Consider the following 19,304-nt stretch of genomic DNA (forward strand, 5'->3'; position numbering starts at 1 on the left):
GGTGGTCAAGTGACTAAGCTCTCTCTGGTGGCAGATAATACACTTTCAGGTGTTATGGCACTTTGGGGAGGTAAGATTTTCAAGTGTTAAGATTTAGGCACACACTCCTCAATATCTTCCCAATTGGAAAGCACAGGGGCCTATCACCCAGCCTCAACCAGGCACATAAGAATGATACCCTAAAGGATCCCAGATCATTTCCAGGAAACACTCATGAGTCCCAGAATGTCAGTGTGGAGAACTACCCTGCTGTCCTGAACCACTGACCTCAGAACTACCACCTGAAGGAGGAACAAACTTCAATGATTTAAAACTGGGTTTTTATTTACTTTATTACTTTATACTGGGGTTCTTTGATACAGTGACTTACTCTTCATCTAACAATGCTGGCGAGGAAACTATACCATGTATTAGCCATCCTATTCTGCCTGACCAATTTTAAAAACCCTATCTACAAGGCAAATTCCATCATGGGAAAACCTAAACAAAATTGCTGTTTCTTGCACTCATCTGCATTGTGGCCACAGCCTCAAAGAAACAGAAATTCACTCATTCAGCAAACTTTTTTGAGCCCCTACTACTATATAAAAGGTATTATGTCATACACTAGGGGCATAAAAGTCAGTGGGGTGGCGGGCGGGAAGCCAATGAAATCCTCCCTAGGTCAGGTCCTTTGTACTGCATGCTTTTTTACCCAGAACTTAAGCTCTAGGTCTTTTCTGCTCTGTCTCCGGTACTATGCAGTACCTTTTGCGTAACAGGTGTTTAATAAATATTTGTAAATGAATGAATTAAGAAATCTATGAATTCGTCTTATCTTTGATGAACTCAGCTAATGGGGGAAAGAGAGAAAACAATACAATATAGCACCCCTCACATCCTGGGTATGCAATATGCCTACTGGATTTTAGAAGTGAGTGGACGTATAAACATCAAATGACATAAAGGCAAGTGCTCTGGAGGGACAAGAGGAATTAGAAATTAGCAAAATCTTCTTGGAGGAGTTGAAATTTGTCAGGAGTTTTAAAGATGATTAGGAAGTAGCCAAAGGAAAAAACAGAAAAGTAAAGAGTCAAGAAAAAAATGAAGTAGTACCCACACTGTGGGAGCATGATTACTATGAACAGTTTACCATGACTGAAATTAAAGGCAGGGTAATAAGATGCACAGAACTTGTACTCCTTTGAATACTATCACTTCCATTAATTAAGCCTGACACAGTACTGTTTTCTTTAGCATTTGCATCACCCCGCTTAACATAAATTGCTATGAACCCAGAGCTCCCCCTTCTTTGACTTCCAGATTTAATTTTCATTTTTAAATCTAAAATCAGGATTTATTTGACTATTTCTGGCAAGTCCTTTATCATATAAACAAGGAATCCCAAGGTCATAAGGAATCTTCACGGTCACCAGATAAACGTTCTGGGAAGCATTTATTTTGATCTTCTATAGTCATATCTCCTTTGCAATCACATGGAATTTCTATCCTTCTCTCACGGCACTTTATGTTTTGTCTCAGAGAATATTTGTTGATACACACATTCTAACTCTCCCACTGGACTGCATGCTCTTTAAGTGCAACCTACATTCTTCTTTATCTCATATTCCTCCAGTGCTCAATCATCAAAAGCTCTGCATAAAATCATCTTTTAATCCAATTCTGTCAGCTCTAGCAGCCTCTGTCAAGTCCCACCTATGTGCTCACCCGAGGATACCTTCAGCCTCAGGGTTACTTTCAGTCAAGATGAGCTGCTCCAGCCTTTCTCCTGAAACCCAGTCAAGCCACAGGCAGAGCCTCTCTCCTCTTTTTAACACTAATGATGCCACATTATATCCTTTTTTTCCCTCCACTTCTATTTTATGGATTAAGATTTAATACCCTGATTTTTAAAAAATGGAACAAGTTCCAAATAAACAAACCATCTTGTTTGTAAGCCATGGAATATCTGTATTTCAGAAATTGTCAGATTTCCCAGCAGATGTTTGAAGCCTAGAATCATCAATAGCCTTTCCTGTCCCATCTTTTGTTCCTCTGACAAAGTTACTGTGCTTCCTTGAGACTTCCTGTTTGAATAACCACACACTTGGGTGTTCAAACTCCCATGTGTCCATTATTCGCCATAAAAGAGACCTGAGGAAGTAACCAGGCAGTTGAACACAAAATGATGTATGAACAAAAACAGCTGTGTGTTAGCGGGAGGCACAAAAAGACAGCAGGGATCCAGGCAATGCTGTGAATTTCAAACACAAGGTCTCTTCAGTCAGGCATGGTTAAAAGGCTGCTGACTCAGAGCATCAGTTGCCCATTTCATAATTGAAAACCACTAAAGATGTGAAGAAGTCCGTGTCTAGTTACATTCAGAGTCTCACCCCCCACACCACCCTCACCAACAGTCTCCCTCGAGGGAACAGAGCAGCCTCTCCTCTCACAGAAATGTCAATACCAACTCAAAGGTTTTCACCAAAAATTTAATACCTATTCTATTTCCCAATCCAAAAAGCAGATACCTACCTTTCCCCAGGGGTTCTAAAAGGAAAAACAGAGGAAAGCACAGATACAGACACAGAAGAACACATGAAAGACAGCACAGAAAACAAATCTGTACTACAAACATCTGCGAAGTATGTTAATTCCAGAATCAGTGTCCATCTTGAAATGGCCTGGATTCACCATCGATGTCTGTGCCAGGACATAGAGCTCTAAAGTGGATATATGTTTAAAACCCAAACCTGATTAGAATGGCTACAAAACTGAATGATCCTGAAGTCTACCCAGGAGGTGATGCTATTTCAGGGCGTGTGGCAAAAATGCTGAAAACAGTAATAAACAACCCAGCAAGAGCCTCTAAAGCAATCCTGATAATAAACAAATTTTATTACAGCTGCATTACAGATGTTCCCACAAATGCTCATAATTTGTAGAATTCTAAGAATTTATAGTCTCCAATAGACTTTCTATCCCATGAACTTATCTAAAATACCACAAATTCAAAACTATGTATGGACTGCTCTGAAAGTTAATCCAAGACACTGAAGGCCACTGATCACAACCCTTTACCCAAGAAGGGGCAATCACATGACCAAAGCAATTCAAGTACACAATTGCTCTTTTGGTTTCTAACCCTCCCCCGACCCCACCACAATCTTTACCCTTAGTCCCTTGTTTATTCCCACCCCCAAAAGAACACAATTTCAATGAAAATTCCAGCACGCTCAGCTCTATCAGATCATGATCCAGAATTTTTTTAGAAAAAATTCTTTAAACTTAGTGGCATCAAAACAGATGACGTCACCAGCACCATCATAATAGGGGTATGATGGATAGGAACCACTGAGGAATGGCAGCACAGATGCAGGAGTCTACAGGTAAAACTGCTCACCCAAGGCAACTACACATACTACCTTAAATTATTTGGTAAGAGATTAAATAAATTAAACCAGGACCTATCCCTAAGACTTTTTTCCTTCTTTTTTTTATAGCTTAAATTTTCAACTCCAAAATTTTGTGATTTTATTATTCTAGTTAGCCGCATATTTTTAAGAGTCCACTGATGTCAACATTCCAGAAAACTAAGAGTTTAAATGTTGTAAGGAATACTTAAACTCCATATCTTGATCCAACCATTTTACATTGCCAAATTATTTATTCCTTACACTTTTTGATAATAAAATGGTCATGGATTTTGAGAACATGTGGGCAGCAGATTCGTGCCTCTAACTGGGATTTGTGATGCCAGGGCAGGAAAATATCACTTCCCAGTCCCTGCCATGAAAACTCAAAAAAAGCTGTTCAGCTCATTTCATCATGCTGTCACTACCCTCTTTCTAAAAACTGCAAAATTCTTTTCTTGGAAATCATTGGAATCCCTTCATTCTCTCTGAAGAAAGTTGATGGAAAAGTCCTGGGAAAACATTTATGCATTTATATTTTACCAACTGACCAAAAACAAAAACAAAAACAAAAAAACAGCAGAGAGAAGGGAGGACATCGAGGACATTTTAAACCCAACATTCAGCCCTCCGGTGTAGCACAGGGTGCCACCCACTCTCCTTGTAAGAAAGGAAACTAAGCAAGAGTATTTAAAAATCATCTGTGGGCCAGGAGTGGTGGCTCACTCCTGTAATCCCAGGACTTTAGGTGGATGACTCACCTGAGGTCAGGAGTTCGAGACCAGCCTGGCCAACATGATAAAACCCCATCTTTATTAAAAATACAAAAATTAGCCACGCATGGTGGCCCATGCGTGTAGTCCCAGCTACTCAGGAGGCTAAGGCAGGACAATTGCTTGAACCCGGGAGGCGGAGGTTGCAGTGAGCTGAGATCACACCACTGCACTCCAGCCTGGGCAACAGAGCAAGACTCTGTCTCAAAAAAAAAAAAAAAAATACATACAATGTATACTAAACATGTCTGTAAAGAAAGTAGAAAAGGCAGAGCAGTGATTCAGTAATACTTAGTATATTTAATCAGCCAATCAAACCGGTGAAGTTCCACTATACTAAGAAGAGTTTTGACTTTTTTTAAAAAGGGGATAAAAAAAGAGAAAAAACAATTCTAGAATTTTAAGTTCTAGAAGTAGTGGTAGAGTGTGGTAGGGGAGCAGAAGAAAACACATTGTAAATACGTGTCCTAATGGGAACTATGATCCCTTTCTTCAAAAATAAAGCCAAAAAAAATTAAGGTATCTAAGAGTCCTCTGATTGAACCTTAGCTCGGCAACACTCTGGGGAAACTAAAGAGAAAAGGAGGGAGGCAGAAAGAGAGAGGGGAAGAGGTAAAGAGAGACTTACAGATTTGCAAATTCACATACACAGACATCAAAGTGAATGGTATCACTTCTGGACCTGAATAATGTTAATACTGACAAAGAAAGCTCCTGGGACTACAGTAGCTATCTATCCATCAATTAACAAAAGGTGGATTAGACCTATTCAGTTAGCAAACTTTAACAACGAAACATACCATGTAAGGGTTAGAATTTACTTGGAGCAGAGAAGGAAAGAACTAGAATGTGAAGACAGACCAAGCAGCCTTATCTTTAATAATGTCAGATAAAGTAAGCAAGTGAACTAAACTCAGCAATTCTCAACAACCAGAAAGAAGTCATGGATAAGGCAGAAAGGAGATAAGGTGGTGGCATTCCCTATATAAATGAAGCCACTGATCATCCCTCAGGAAATGAGGTAGGGTACACTTTTCCTGTCAGACACTGACAAAATCCAGGACCTCATTCTGAAATTCAATAAATTCCTTAGAAATTCCTAGAACCATTAACAACTGAATATCATACAACTAATTCAAGTACCCAAAACCTACAAGTCTTCCATTGAAAACAATCCTTTGGGGCCAGGTGCAGTGGCTCATGCCTGTAATCCCAGCACTTTGGGAGGCCAAGGCAGACGGATCACCTGAGGTCAAGAGTTCAAGGCCAGCCTGACCAACATGGCAAAACCCCATCTCTACTAAAAATATAAAAATTAGCCGGGCGTGGTGGTGGGCGCCTGTAATTCCAGCTACTCAGGAGGCTGAGACAGAAGAACTGCTTGAACCCAGGAGGTGGAGGTTGCAGTGAGCCAAGATCATGCCACTGCACTCCAGCCTGGGCGACAAGAGTGAAACACCATCTAAAAAACAAAACAAAACAAAATAAAAAAACAAAAAAAAGAAAACAATCCTTTGTTCTTCACAAATAAGTGTAATGTGTTTTTTACAGAGGATCCAGTTAAAAGAATTCATTCAGCTGTGCGCAGTGGCTCACGTCTGTAATCTCAGCACTTCGGGAGGCCGAGGCGGGCGGATCACTTGAGGTCGGGAGCCTGGCCAACATGGTGAACTCCCATCTCTACTAAAAATACAAAAATTAGCTGGGTGTGGTGGCACATGCCTGTAATCGCAGCTACTTGGGAGGCTGAGGCAGGAGAATCGCTTGAACCCAGGAGGCAGAGGTAGCAGTGTGCCGAGATCACACCATTGCACTCCAGCCTGGGTGACAGAGTGAAACTCTTGTCTCAAAAAAAAAAAAAGGACAGGTGTGGTAGCTCACACCGGTAATCCCAGCCATTTGGGAGGCCAAGGCAGGTGGATCAGCTGGTCAGGAGTTCGAGACCAGCCTGGCTAACATGGCAAAACCCCATCTCTACTAAAAAATCCAAAAATCAGCTGGGCACAGTGGCACCTGTAATCCCAGCTACTCGGGAGGCTGAGGCAGAAGAATCACTTGAACCTGGGAGGCGGAGGTTGCAGTGAGCCAACACTGCGCCACTGTACTCCAGCCTGGGAGACAGAGCAAGACGCTGTCTTAAAAAAAAAAAAAAAGAATTCATTCAAGCGCAAAGTGTGAGGTTAATTTTCCAGGAAACATGGACACTGAAGAATGGTGCTCAGCACTCCCAGCGTTGGAAAAGGTGAGAATCATTTATATAGGCAAAAATAGGGGAGTCAAAAAGAATTACAACATTTTCTACATAAGGCTAACCTATAGATACATGATTTGACTGGTTACTATTATACTCTAAGGGGGTTGCTTAACACTCCATTGTAAAGCAGTAACAATCACAGGGGTCTCTACCTCCAGCTTCATTTAGTCTGGGTTTGAATAAAGAATAGGGTATCTGGTTATATGTAACATCTCAACACAAAGGTCCGTAAGCAACAGTCATGCACCAGAGAAGAAAAACAGCCATGTTATGTGACTCAGTTTCCAGGGCCTAACTTTTCCCCTTGGCATAATAAATTCAGAACGTGTAGAAATTTTCTTTTCACAGGTAGAGCATATTTTTTCTATCAATAGACCCTGAAAAAATCCAGGACCTCATCCTCGAATTCAATAAATTCCTTAGAAATTTCTAGAAGCATTAGCAGCTAAATATCATACAACTAGCACATGTACCCAAAACCTAAAATTCTTCCACTGAAAACAATCCTCAGCTGGGCATGGTGGCTTATACCTGTAACCCCAGCACTTTGGGAGGCCAAAGCAGGAGAATTGCTCAAGGCCAGGAGTTCGGTCCAGTCTGGACAACATAGAGAGACCCCCATCTCTACAAAAAAGTAAAATTAGCTACGCATGGTGGTATATGCCTGTAGTCCTAGCTACTCAGGAGGCTGAGGTGGGAGGTTTGTTGGAGCCCAGGTGTTTGAGGCTGCAATGAAATAGGATCGTGCCACTGCACCCCAACCTGGATGACAGAGCAAGACCTTGTCTAAAAAATATATATATTTTTTTTAATTAAAAAAATCCTCTGTTCTTCAAGAATAAGTGTAAAGCCCTTTTAACAGGAGCAATCTAAATCCAGAGATCCTCAAGCAGTGGTCTATCAGAGAAACAATGCTTAGTTCTTTAGCACTCTCATTTGACTCCTCAATCTGAGGTCTTTCTAGAATTCACTATCACTTACAGCAGGTCTGACCTAACATGGTAGTGGCAAAAGCATAATCTATGTACCACAGCAGGTCTGGATTTCAACCTATGTAACCTCAGAAAAGTCACTAGTCATATTATTCTTCCCCAGGGGCTAACAATAGTTCTCAAGACTGAAGAATTCAAAGAGGTAACCAGGAGGCACTTGACAAAAGGTAATTTAGTTTCTTTTGTCACCCAGCTTTCAAGTTCTTCTTCTCCTCAGAATCCATCTGGCACGTCCTCAGTGCTCTATGAATGGCAAGTAATACCTTCACCATTATCTAACTACTTTTAGATCTTTATTCAAGCAACTCAACCTTCCTGGAAACACCCTACACTCATGTCTATTACTTTTCTTCAAGATCCGGGAAGCTTTTCCTGGCTGACTTCAATCCCTACTCTTCAAAACGCTCTGCAGGTATTCTCCCAACAATTTAAAAAGTTTCAACTGGGCTGGGCGTGGTGGCTCACGCCTGTAATCCCAGCACTTTGGGAGACCGAGGCGAGCAGATCACGAGGTCAGGAGTTCGAGACCAGCCTGACCAACATGGTGAAACCCCGACTCAATTAAAAATACAAAAATTAGCTGGGCGTGTGTCATGCACCTGCAGAGTCCCAGCTACTCAGGAGGCTGAGGCAGGAGAATCGCCTGAACCCGGGAGGTGGAGGTTGCAGTGAGCTGAGATCGTGCCACTACACTCCAGCCTGGGCAACAGAGTGAGACTCTATCTCAGAAAATAAGTTTCAACTAAATTATTTTGCCTACAGGTCAATGTTTTTGTCTGATCTCCTCAAACACATTGCGAATAAATGTATCTTTAGGATATAAAAATTATCTTCAACATCTATCATAACTCACACATCCCATACTACAAGGTCTATGAGTGAACCATTTTCTCCCCAGCAGTCTTATTTACATAAGTCCTTTGTCCACTAATTAGAATCAAAATGCAATAAGCTCATCTCATTTTAAGTGGGTAGATCTTTTCAGATCATTGGAAATATTTCATAGCTTTATAAGTTTCTCTGGCCCAGCACAGTGGCTCACGCCTATAATCCCAGCAATTTGGGAGGCCAAGGAGGGTGGATCACCTGAGGTCCGGAGTTTGAGACCGGCCTGGCCAACATGGTGAAACCTGATCTCTACTAAAGTTTGAGACCGGCCTGGCCAACATGGTGAAACCTGATCTCTACTAAAAAAAATACAAAAAACCTAGCCAGGCATGGTGGTGTGTGCCTGTAATCCCAGCTACTCGGGAGGCTGAGACAGGAGAATCGCTTGAACCTGGGAGGTGGAGGTTGCAGTGAGCCAAGATCATGCCACTGCACTCTAGCCTGGGCAACGGAGTGAGACTCTGTCTCAAAAAAAAAAAAAAAAAAAAAACAAAAAATAAAAAACACTTTTCTCCAAGAAAGCCACATAATTCAAACTTCAGACTTTTTATTTCTAAAAGGCTCAATAAGAGAAAGCCATTACCTAGACCATGTTTAGATGAATGAAGATGGGGTCTCCCCATTATTTAAGTGATATGTGGAACACTTACATTTCACCATGGAAATTAAATAGCAAGTTACCTAAGCACCAGACATTGTGACCAAAGCATATGCCACACAAAGACATACTTAAAAGAATTCTCTAAACCTGCAGCAAAACCCACAGACTTACCATTTTACCACATCAAACGATGAAGCATCAACCAAAACCACTACCTGCTTAAAGTGAGGTGAGAACAGAGGAGAGCTCTTCCCCAGGTTTCCCATGCTCCACTGCCTGAGGCATCTATCAGGCTTGATTGTATGAGAGGGCTCTGCAGGTACTTCAATGAAAATGGGCTCATAACTCAATTAAAACCAGCCAGTTCACTGATTTGATCACTCAATAAATATCTGTTAATGCCTATTAATGCCAGCAACTTCTGGTAGAGAGGAGAAAGACACTAACAGAAATATATTTTAGATGATGAAGCCTCACGTTGTGTTCTCTCCTAGGCCAAAAATCATATGAAAAACAAACAAACTCAACTATATTATATTGTACTACAATTGGCTGAAAGTTTCTTAATTCATTTTTTTATTCGAGGAATAATTTACATACAATGAAGTATACAAATATTAAATGCATAGCTCTGAAATTTTACATATGTAAAATTTATTCTTGAGCTCCACCCAGCTCAAGAATAGAACACAAAATCAGATCTCTAAAGAGGATGGGAAAAAAAGAGACTGGTCATTAACCATGTCTCTGAAAACAGACAGGTACCTGTATAGTCACTGCCACAACCAATCATTCTGGTTAGCAGAAACTTTCATATATACACAGTACTGTGATTTATCATCATGAAACAAAATTTACTGAGTCCTTAACTCTATACAAGACCACGTTACCAAATTCAAGAAAAGAAAAAAAAGAGGCCAGGCATGGTGACTCATGCCTATAATCCCAGCACCGTGGGAGGCCAAGGCAAGAGGATCACTTGAGCCTAGGAGGTCAAGGCTGCAGTGAGCTCTGATTGCACCACTTCCAGCTTGGGCAACAGAGTGAGACTTTGTCTCTTTAAACAAAAAAAAAAAAAAAAGCAAGCAATGTGAAGACTGATTTTGAATTAATTTCTCCTCCAATTTTCAAAACAAAAAGATAAAATAACAAAAATCTAAAAATAAAACAATCTAATATTGCCCTCAATATAAGAGGAAGCAGCCACACACAGTTGGAAACAGAGTAAAAGAAGGGAACTGAGGAAATGTAACTCTTAAAGTTCAAAAGAAATAAGGTAAATCCCCTTATTCATTTCCCAGCCTTACCATAAGTTTCTTCTCCCACAAGAGATCTGGGGGTGCCATTGTCTAAGAAAGAGAGAAGTCTGCTTTATTTTATTTCATGAATATGTAGTTGTACCAGACTGACTGGGCCAACTTATTTCGGGCTGGCCCCTAGAAAAGCACACGTATAGAATAGCAGACATACTTAATTAGTGCCACCCTAGTCTAGTGCAGTACTCTAAAATCTCAGGAATGTTTCTATAGATGGGTTTTCTGGTAACCCCATTAGCAAGCTGTCAATTTTAGACCCAAATGAGCAAACACCTAACTTTATCATGTCACAAGAAAGGAGATGCTTGCAAATTCCAGCAGGGCCCTCTTACACGTGTGTTTTTTTTTTCTTTAATCTTTTTTTTTCTTATTTTTAAATTATTTTATTCTACTCTATTCTTCTCCACAGGGCAAGTTCTATCTTAAACAAGTCTTATAGCAAGCAACCAAGGCAAAGTAATAGAATCAGCACAAAATCATCTTGAAATGTTACACTTTCAAGCTGACAACTTGAAGAAACATTAATCCCATATTTTTAAAAACCTTCTCAGAAATTTTCAGTAGTAAAAATAAACAAACAGCCCTGCTCTAAACTTTAACACCTTTCCCTAAAACCCAAACAGAACAGTGGTACAGCTGTCAATAAAGTCCAGCAGGAAAAATGAACAAGTAAAGAAGCAGGGCCGGGTGTGGTGGCTCATGCCTGTAATCCCAGCACTTTGGGAAGCCGCGATGGGCGGATCACCTGAGGTCAGGAGTTCAAAACCAGCCTGACCAACATGGTAAAACCCCATCTCTACTAAAAATACAAAATTAGCTGGGTGTGGTGGCACATGCCTGTAATCCCAGCTACTCGGGAGGCTGAGGCAGAAGAATCGCTTGAACCCAGGAGGCAGAGGTTGCAGTGAGCCAAGATCGTGCCGCTGCACTCCAGCCTGGGCGACAAGAGCGAAACTCGTCTCCAAAAAAAAAAAAAGAAGCAACTGTTGCTGCTGCCTATTAACTTTAGATGAATATGTGGTTACTGCTCATCAGCCTAACCACTCTAATGTGGAATACACTGGGCTATACCATACTCTACATTTACAGTTCCTTCACTATCCTACAGAGACACTATGCCTATCTTCTAAATCTACTCATGATGACTTCACTAAACTTAAAAGGATGCTATACAACAAGCAAATAAGATATTTCATTGTAACCTTTCCCCTCAGCTGCTTAATAATTCCCTTTAAGAATCTATTTCAACAATGTACATGTGAATATAAATATTTTATTTATTTAATTTTTGAGATAAGGTCTGTGTCGTCCAGGCTGGGGTGTAGTGGGTATTCAACAGGCGCAATCATGGTGCACTACAGCCTCAAACTTCTTAGCTCGAGGGATCCCTCTGCCTCAGCCTCCCAAGTAGCTGAAACTACAGAATATATATACTTTAAATAAAATGTGCTTATGTCCATTTTTAAAGGAAAAAAATACAAATTAACATTACAGAAATACATATTCACATGTGAGAATTCATGAGTTTTCTCCTAAGATTTATCTAGGCTCACTTCAAGTCATATAACAGTCTAATTTTTACCCAAAAAAGGACAGTCATAGGCCTTTCCAATTCCATACCAGTTCCATACCTTAGTACTTTTTTAAAAGTTTACAGAAATAAAACCACATACTACATTTAACATTAGCTATTACAGTGACATATATCTTATAAAATGGAGAGATTGCACGGATAAAAAATAAACAAGCTCAAAAGTTTTGCTTTGAAGAATTTAATGTTCAATGTTGTGGGAGTTTTATAATTCAGGCATTCATTTATTCACTCACTGTACATATATTTTTATGAACACCATGCCAGACAAATGTCACTGGAGACAGAATGCCTCCAGCCTCCATCCAAATGTTAGTGAAGTGAATCCTCTCTGTGCTTGCATCTCTCACTTAGGACTTACTATATAACATGAAAGTACTGCTCTAGAACAGACATCAAGAAACCTGTGCTATGACAGCCAGATAGTAAATACTTCAGCCTTTGTGGGCTGAGACATATGGAGTCTGTCGCTATTACTCAACTCTGCCTTTATTATGCAAAAACAGCCACAGACAATTCTTTGTTACATGGGCTAAACTGTGCTCCAACAAAACTTTATGGATAACTAAAATTTGAATTTCATGAAATTTTCACATGTCACAAAATATTATTCTTCTGATTTTTTCTAACCAATTAAAAATGTACAAACCATTCTTAGTTCATAGCCCATACAAAAATAGGTGGCAGGACTGCACTGGACTTGGCTAAGAAGGCCATCATTTGCCTACCCCCAAATCGAGAGACATGGGTCTCTGCATCTACACTTCATGTAAGAATGAGGTCAGGGCAATGTCCCATGAAACAGAACACATCCAGGAATTTGCACTGGTGCTAATACATAACAAGCAATTAACCAATATTAGTCATCTTTAACTGAACTAAAAGATTACTAAACCCCTGACTCGTCGTCCTTCAAAAACTTCATGGTTTAAAGGTAGAAACAGACAAGTAAAGAAACAGATAATCCTATGTGATAGGGACTGTGATAAATACCTACAGGGTGGCGTGAGTGGGAGACCTAATCCAAGCCAGAGAGCGGGGCAGAAAGGGGAGAGAGAAAGAGAAACTGGGAAAGGAGTCCTAAAGGGTTAACACCTGGGAGAAGTGTTCCAAACCAAAGAACAGCCCTGTGAGCACGTGAAGCAACAAAAAGGTCCAGATTCTAAAGTACCCTGTACACCATGCCAAGGAGTTTGGAGTTTATCCTAAAACCTTGAGGAACCACTGCAGAATGTTTAGCTGTAAAACTGTATGACTAGATTTGCATTTTAGAATCATCACTCAGTCCAAAGGATGGCTGCCCAAATATAAAGGGCAAAACTGGAGGCAGAAAGCCCACCAGTTTATTAGGAGGCTGTGGCAACAATCCAGGTGAAATGCAATGGGAACTTACAGTAAGGCAGAGACAAAGAGGATGGAGAGAAAGATAAGCATCCAAGACACATAGTGTCTGGATATAGAAGGTAAGAGTAGAGTCTTGGACAGATTATAGTAAGGATTGGTGGGAAAGAAAGGGGTGAAGTTACAGCTACCCAGAACCGACCCACCTCACAGCAATGGATCCTATCTGTTCACCAGAGTAGTCTTTATTCAGGAAGCCTGTCGAGCATGGTTCTTTCAGGAGAGAGGTGGGCAACATCGGCTGAGAGCCTCAGTGTTAGCAGTGTAGTTCATTGAGATAGGTAATACCAAAAGAGCTTTGAGTTGGGTGAGATAACAAGGAGTGAATTTAGTTTTGAATATGTTCTCTGGACATACCAAATTGACCATAACCAACAAGTTTTTAGATCTGGAAAAAGAGCTGACTAGAAATACAACTTTAGAATTTAAAAATTTACAAATGAGATTGCAAATAAAGCCTTGAGACAAACATGAGTTCATCCATGAAGCATGAACAGCATGAAAAGAGAGGAATCCAGGAACATAAATAAAAAGGAGTATGCAGGAGAAAAAAACAAGGAAAACCAAAGGAGTCTGGTATCTCTGAACCAGGGTATACATGAAATTTTAAAAATGGCTTAGAATAAAGTAGACATTCTTTTGAAAGACTCATTTGAGAGGCTGCAAGCTGCAAGAACGAATGCAATCAACTAGGTAGTCAAAGACCTATCTCCCCCACGACTTTTGGCAAATCACAACCTTAGGCATCTTTGCCTTCCTTGCGTTGTGAGAAATCTCATCAGTGATAAATTGGAGGCCTTATAAGCTGTAAAATATTATACAGACATCCTTGATTTATTATTGTAATGTCATTATGAGTGTGTAAATTCCTAACAGAGTATAATCTTCTGAAGACAGGACCCTCAATCTTCTACATCTATCAGGTACAGTGGTATGGATTTCAAGAGTATTTTTAAAAATGTTTGCAGAATATCCGGCAATAACATGAGAATGTATGCACAGGAGGAAGGAGTGCACAGTAAAAGGCAAACCCAATTTTCTAAGATTACTTAGAATTGAAATAGGCAAAACTTGATTCCTCCCACAAATGTGACCAATGACAAATGGAAGAGGTGAGGGGGGGATGCCTTATAGCTCCAACTTCTCCCCTAATGTGTAAATTCTTTTTTGAATGCCCTTAGAATGGAGAAGGAATTTGGAGAAAAAGCAGTGAACTGTATTACAGGAAAACAGCCAACAGCAACTTTATAAAACCGTGTTCAACAACTGCTGGCCATTAAGGAAGAGCTCCTTAACTTCTCAAGTTGAAACCTGCAAAATGTAAATCAGGCCTTTGTAAGACAAACTAAAATAGTGTCCCCTCAGGGTGCACAAATACCACAGTGAAGTCACCACAGTGAGCTATTCCCTGACATAGTCAGAACCCACCTTGCAAAGGTTTTCCTGAGGGGAAAAATTGCCATTCGTTCCATGTTAAATACATACACACTCAGCAGAGGACCAAAGAGAATAAAAGGCAATAGCCTTATATATCAATTATTCTAACTTACACACACAAAAAAGATATTCAGATACAGATTTAAAAGCTTCATTTAATCACTATTGGTTCCTACAGTTTATGAGGAGCTTGGAAACTAATCTGGTTTCAGTGTTAATTTTAGGAGTTCCATAAACTTTGATTGGCTTGGTTTTATAAGCACTCTTTTCCTTAATCTAACTGCTTTTAGAAAGAGGAAAAGCTACCTTCCTCAAGATTAGGATCCTGTCTGCCAAGTTTCCATCCACAATGATTATCAAGTTAATTAATGGGGCTGTTTAATAAAAGGCAAATCCTTAGCTACAATCTTAGTATCAACTACTACCCCACCGGTACTGATAAAAACTTACTATAACTTATAAGACATAAAACCCAAACTTTTTAACAGCAATTGAATAATCCACCCAGAAGTTGAAGGCGAAACAAAAAAGACTTCTTTTTAGAAAACGGTGGCTGGTTGAGATTTCTCCCCACAACAAGCAGAAAGTGCAATTCTGGTTCCCATAGCAACTTTAACTCTTTTTAACCAAGGATGCACTGCACCCTGCACCCTGGATGACTGTGTATGGTGCTTAAGAGATGGCTGTTTTCAGAATCAACACTGATTTTCCTGGCTTTTGTACAGGAAGTGATGATACGGGCACAATAATCAGATTTGTATTTGCCATCTGTTAAAATACACCTCAGCCTCCCAAAAAGTACCAGTTAAAATGATCCTATAATTTTATATATACATGTGTATGCATGAAAAATTTCTAGAGGGTCATATTAATGTAAGAAATTGTGAAGGGTGGTCTCTAGGGCATGGAGCTTAGCAGCTAGTGACAAAGAAACTCACTTGTCATTACACTCATTGTTTGAATTTACAATGTCATGTTTCATTTTTATAATTTAAAAAAGTCAGTGCCAAAACACTTACATAACTACTTACATTTCTTATGTATGATTTGACTGCTTATTTTAAAGTTTACTGTATTTAAAGTTCAACATCAAAAGAAAGGCTAGGAAAGTGGTGGCTAGACCTAGTTCTTTCACACTACTCATTTCTAGTTTCACATGCCCTGTAAGAGCGAAGCACAATATGCATCACTTGTTTAAGGGTATGTGAAATTTGAACTGGAAGGGAGATTTAATAGATTCACAAAATAGTCATGGTACTTTAATTCATGGGAAATAATTAGTTAGCTACAGCCCGTGGAGTAACTGGAGTTGGGGAGTGAATATGCTGAACATCAAAACACACAGTGACACATAACACCTTGCCTACTTGTCATAAATTGTTGATCGAAACATACATGTATACATATAACCTTGTCATTAAAGGCGGGGGGAGAAAGAGAAACCTCAACCTCACTACACACAAACCTTTCCCCCTTCCCACCTCCTCCACTATGCATGATTTCTTCCAGGATGTCATTTCTGATCCAAGAACAAGTCAAGTATGCTAGTCAACTTAGTTTAAAGTAAAAGTTTAAAGTACATATTTTTACAGTTAATCACAATGCTTATAAGAAAATATCTTAACTTTTAACTTACAAGTTTTAAACTCATAGTTTTATGAATTTCATTTAGCAAGAATATTACCAAAAGTTGAGGAAAATTTCAGCAAAACCAAGTCCAAGCATAAAACATTTTATAGTAAAAAGTGACGTTAGAGGTAAACTCTAAGATCTCTTTTGACCTTTTAATCAGCCATGACCCAAAGTTAACATATCTGCCTCCCAGTGGGAGCAATCTAACTTAACTGATACCGGGTTACTCTACCACATTATCTTTGCAACAGGGTAGTAATCACCGAGTAATCTATCTACCTCTGAAATCACCTTAAATAACCTTTAGCTACACAGTGCCTACAAGAGAAAATTCTGAGAGCCAAGATTGACAACCCCACCTTTATGTAAATAAGAGACTGTTGTTCAGTAATTGTCAACTGAATTTCAGGCATCTGAGATTTGAGACATCAGGCAACGCCTTTTCTCTGAAAATTTTAAAATCTGAAAATGAAAAAAATAAGACTTCAAGAGTATTCAAACTTGAACACAGAAACTTTAACAAGTCAAAAGTTAAACAGAAATACTTAGATACGAATTTCAAAAATAATTTTGGCTAACTTAAAAAACGTAACAGGAGAAAATAAAGAGCAATCTCACAGATCTTAGGAAACCCTCGGTCACTAGCTATGTCTTTAGAAAGGCACCTTTAAAAAACCGAACTCAGTGCACTTTACTTCTTCAATCCCTGAAAAACAGATACCTCATAGTATCATTTTATGAAATTATTTTCAAAATGTTTCATTTGTTTAATGACTCAACTGCAAATAAGATGCTAAATAATTCTGCTTTTCTAACACTTATTCCACACACAATAATTTAATCCCACTTTTCAAAGTACTTTTTGTAAGTCCAATTCTTTCTCTGGAATCCTGATACTTACATAAAGTTTAGTGTACCGGAGAGCAGCGAAATCATGATCAAAAGAACCATTTGCCTACAACACGTTCCTTTCCAACACCCCTAAGTGATATTAGCCTCACAGAATTACCCTCCCTTGACAGAAGAATGGCTTGGGGCAGTCTGTTCTCTCTGGAAGTTCATTAATTGTACCAGCTACTGGTAATAATCAAGCCTTCCAAGGCAATGGGCAGTGAAGTGCTAAGTAAAACGTCAGTTTCTCACACATCGATTCCTCTGTTAAACACAATAATGAAACTTTCTGCCTATTTACATATCTCAATGATGAAGAAAACCTTAGCTAGATCGAACATTATTTTTGGTGCTTCCAGATACACATGGCCATCCTCAACCCACTGCCCTGCCATGAGGTTTTCTACACATCCCTTTCCTGATTTCTGAAAGATCACTTACACGTGTTTCTACACTTGCTTTGAATGAAAGCAAAAGGGAAGACAGTAAAGGAGAGGCTTTTTACCCAGGGACAAGGCTATGCCCAGCAATTACAGTGAGTGCACTTCCTTTTGTTTATTCTGCACCAGGATTAGCAGTCAAATCGCTTTGTGGCTCTTAATTAAGGCTGAGCAGCTATAAAGAACAATAACTTCAAAAGTGAATTTATGTTTTAATTACACATAGGCAATATAGGCAGCGAAGGCATTTGCTCCCCTCAAATTCCCCCTTAACTCAACAGAGCAATCACCCTCAGCCCTGGAGGGACATCTAAACATTTTAAAGGCTAAAGTGTTTAAGGCGGACCTTCTTGTTTCCGATCCAAGAATGCGCTGTGATGACCTTGCTAGCAAAGAGAAAAGTGGGGATGGGAGTTTCTGATTAACGCTTCAGAAAAAAAAGTGGGGAATCACAATCCTAACAGCCGAAATGCAGAATAATCAGAGAGCCAGAATCCCGTTAAGTCAGAAAGAACAGGAAAGCAGAGAGACTCGTGCGGAACATCCTGGCCCTCACGGGATGTTAAAAGCGAGATCTATTTAAGAAGTTGGAGAAAGGAGTTTCTGTGTGGCCCACGCCAGGGAACAGAGAGGAAACACGCGGCTGTCTGGGCCCGTGAGGCCGGCCACTGGGACGGAGCCGGTCCGCGAGCTGGGCTGCTGGCGAGCAGCAGCAGGGGACGGGGCTGTCACCGCTTACCCAGGTGCAGCGTGAGGTTGATGGAGCTGGGGTACTGCACCCCGGCCAGCATGGTCTGGCTTTGCCACCAGGTGGTGTCGGCCTGGTTGTTGTAGTCGGTCAGGAAGGCTGCCCCGTGCTGCAGGTGGGGCTGCCCGGCGTCGCACAGGTGACAGGACTTGGTGACCCCGGTCACCCCGGTCTGCACACAGTATTCCTCGGGCGGAGTCCCACACGTGTTGGTGGCCACCACAGTCACGTTGAAGGCGGCGTTGACGAATTCGGGCATGCAGCGCTGCGGCCGCCCGCCCTCGTCCGTGCACTCGTCCATGGCTGCCCGGGCACAGCCCGCCGCGGCGGCCGCCAGCACGGCCAGCACTGGCCAGAGCCGCCCCCGGGGACGCAGGGCCGGCGCGGCCCGATGGCTCCCCCTCATCCCGCCGCCCGCACGCTGGGTCACGGCGAAGGCAAGGGCACCGGCGCGTTCCTCTCGCCTAGCGGCGTCCCCCGGAGGCCGCTCCGCTGCTTGAGCCTGGGGGCCCAGGGGCCTGACTCCGGCGCGGGCGGTGGCGGCGGCTCGCGCCGGAGAGACTGACGGGTGGGCGCCCCTAGCGAGGACCGCGCTGCTCGCCGACCACTGCCCCCGCGCGCCGCCTCCGCGCTTCCCTCACCTACCCTGGGAGCAGCCTGCACTCCGCGCCGACCCCCGACTTCCGAGCGCGTGCCCGAGTGCGCGCCCCCGGGGAGGAAGGAACAGGGGGTGGGGTCGGCAGGGTGGGGTGGGGTCAGGCCGAGGAGAAAGCCCAGCTCTGTCTCCTCTCAGCAACTCCCGCGGCCCCTGGGGCAACTCCCCGGCCCTCCGCGCCCCATGGACTGCGCGTCCTCCCCGGCGACTCCAGGAGGCGGCGGGGGCGGGAGCAGCGAGGTCTTGTGCTCGGGCCCGCGGCGCGCGACCCGGGGGGAGGGGCGCGCGGGGTG

The 19,304-nt window shown here is 41.6% G+C and overlaps 1 protein-coding gene across 1 annotated transcript in view; it reads right to left on the reverse strand.

The window, feature by feature from the left end:
* The window catches only part of LAMC1 (laminin subunit gamma 1), a 124,081-nt gene extending 105,022 nt beyond the window's left edge, over positions 1-19,059 (reverse strand). The window contains exon 1 of the mRNA XM_003264438.3: positions 18,348-19,059. Coding sequence (XP_003264486.1) covers positions 18,348-18,762 — 415 coding nt within the window. The 5' untranslated portion in view covers positions 18,763-19,059. The remainder of the gene's footprint in view (positions 1-18,347) is intronic.
* Between the last annotated feature and the right edge of the window lie 245 nt (positions 19,060-19,304).

The sequence above is a fragment of the Nomascus leucogenys genome, chromosome 9 (assembly GCF_006542625.1).
Source record: "Nomascus leucogenys isolate Asia chromosome 9, Asia_NLE_v1, whole genome shotgun sequence".
Taxonomy (NCBI): Eukaryota; Metazoa; Chordata; class Mammalia; order Primates; family Hylobatidae; genus Nomascus; species Nomascus leucogenys.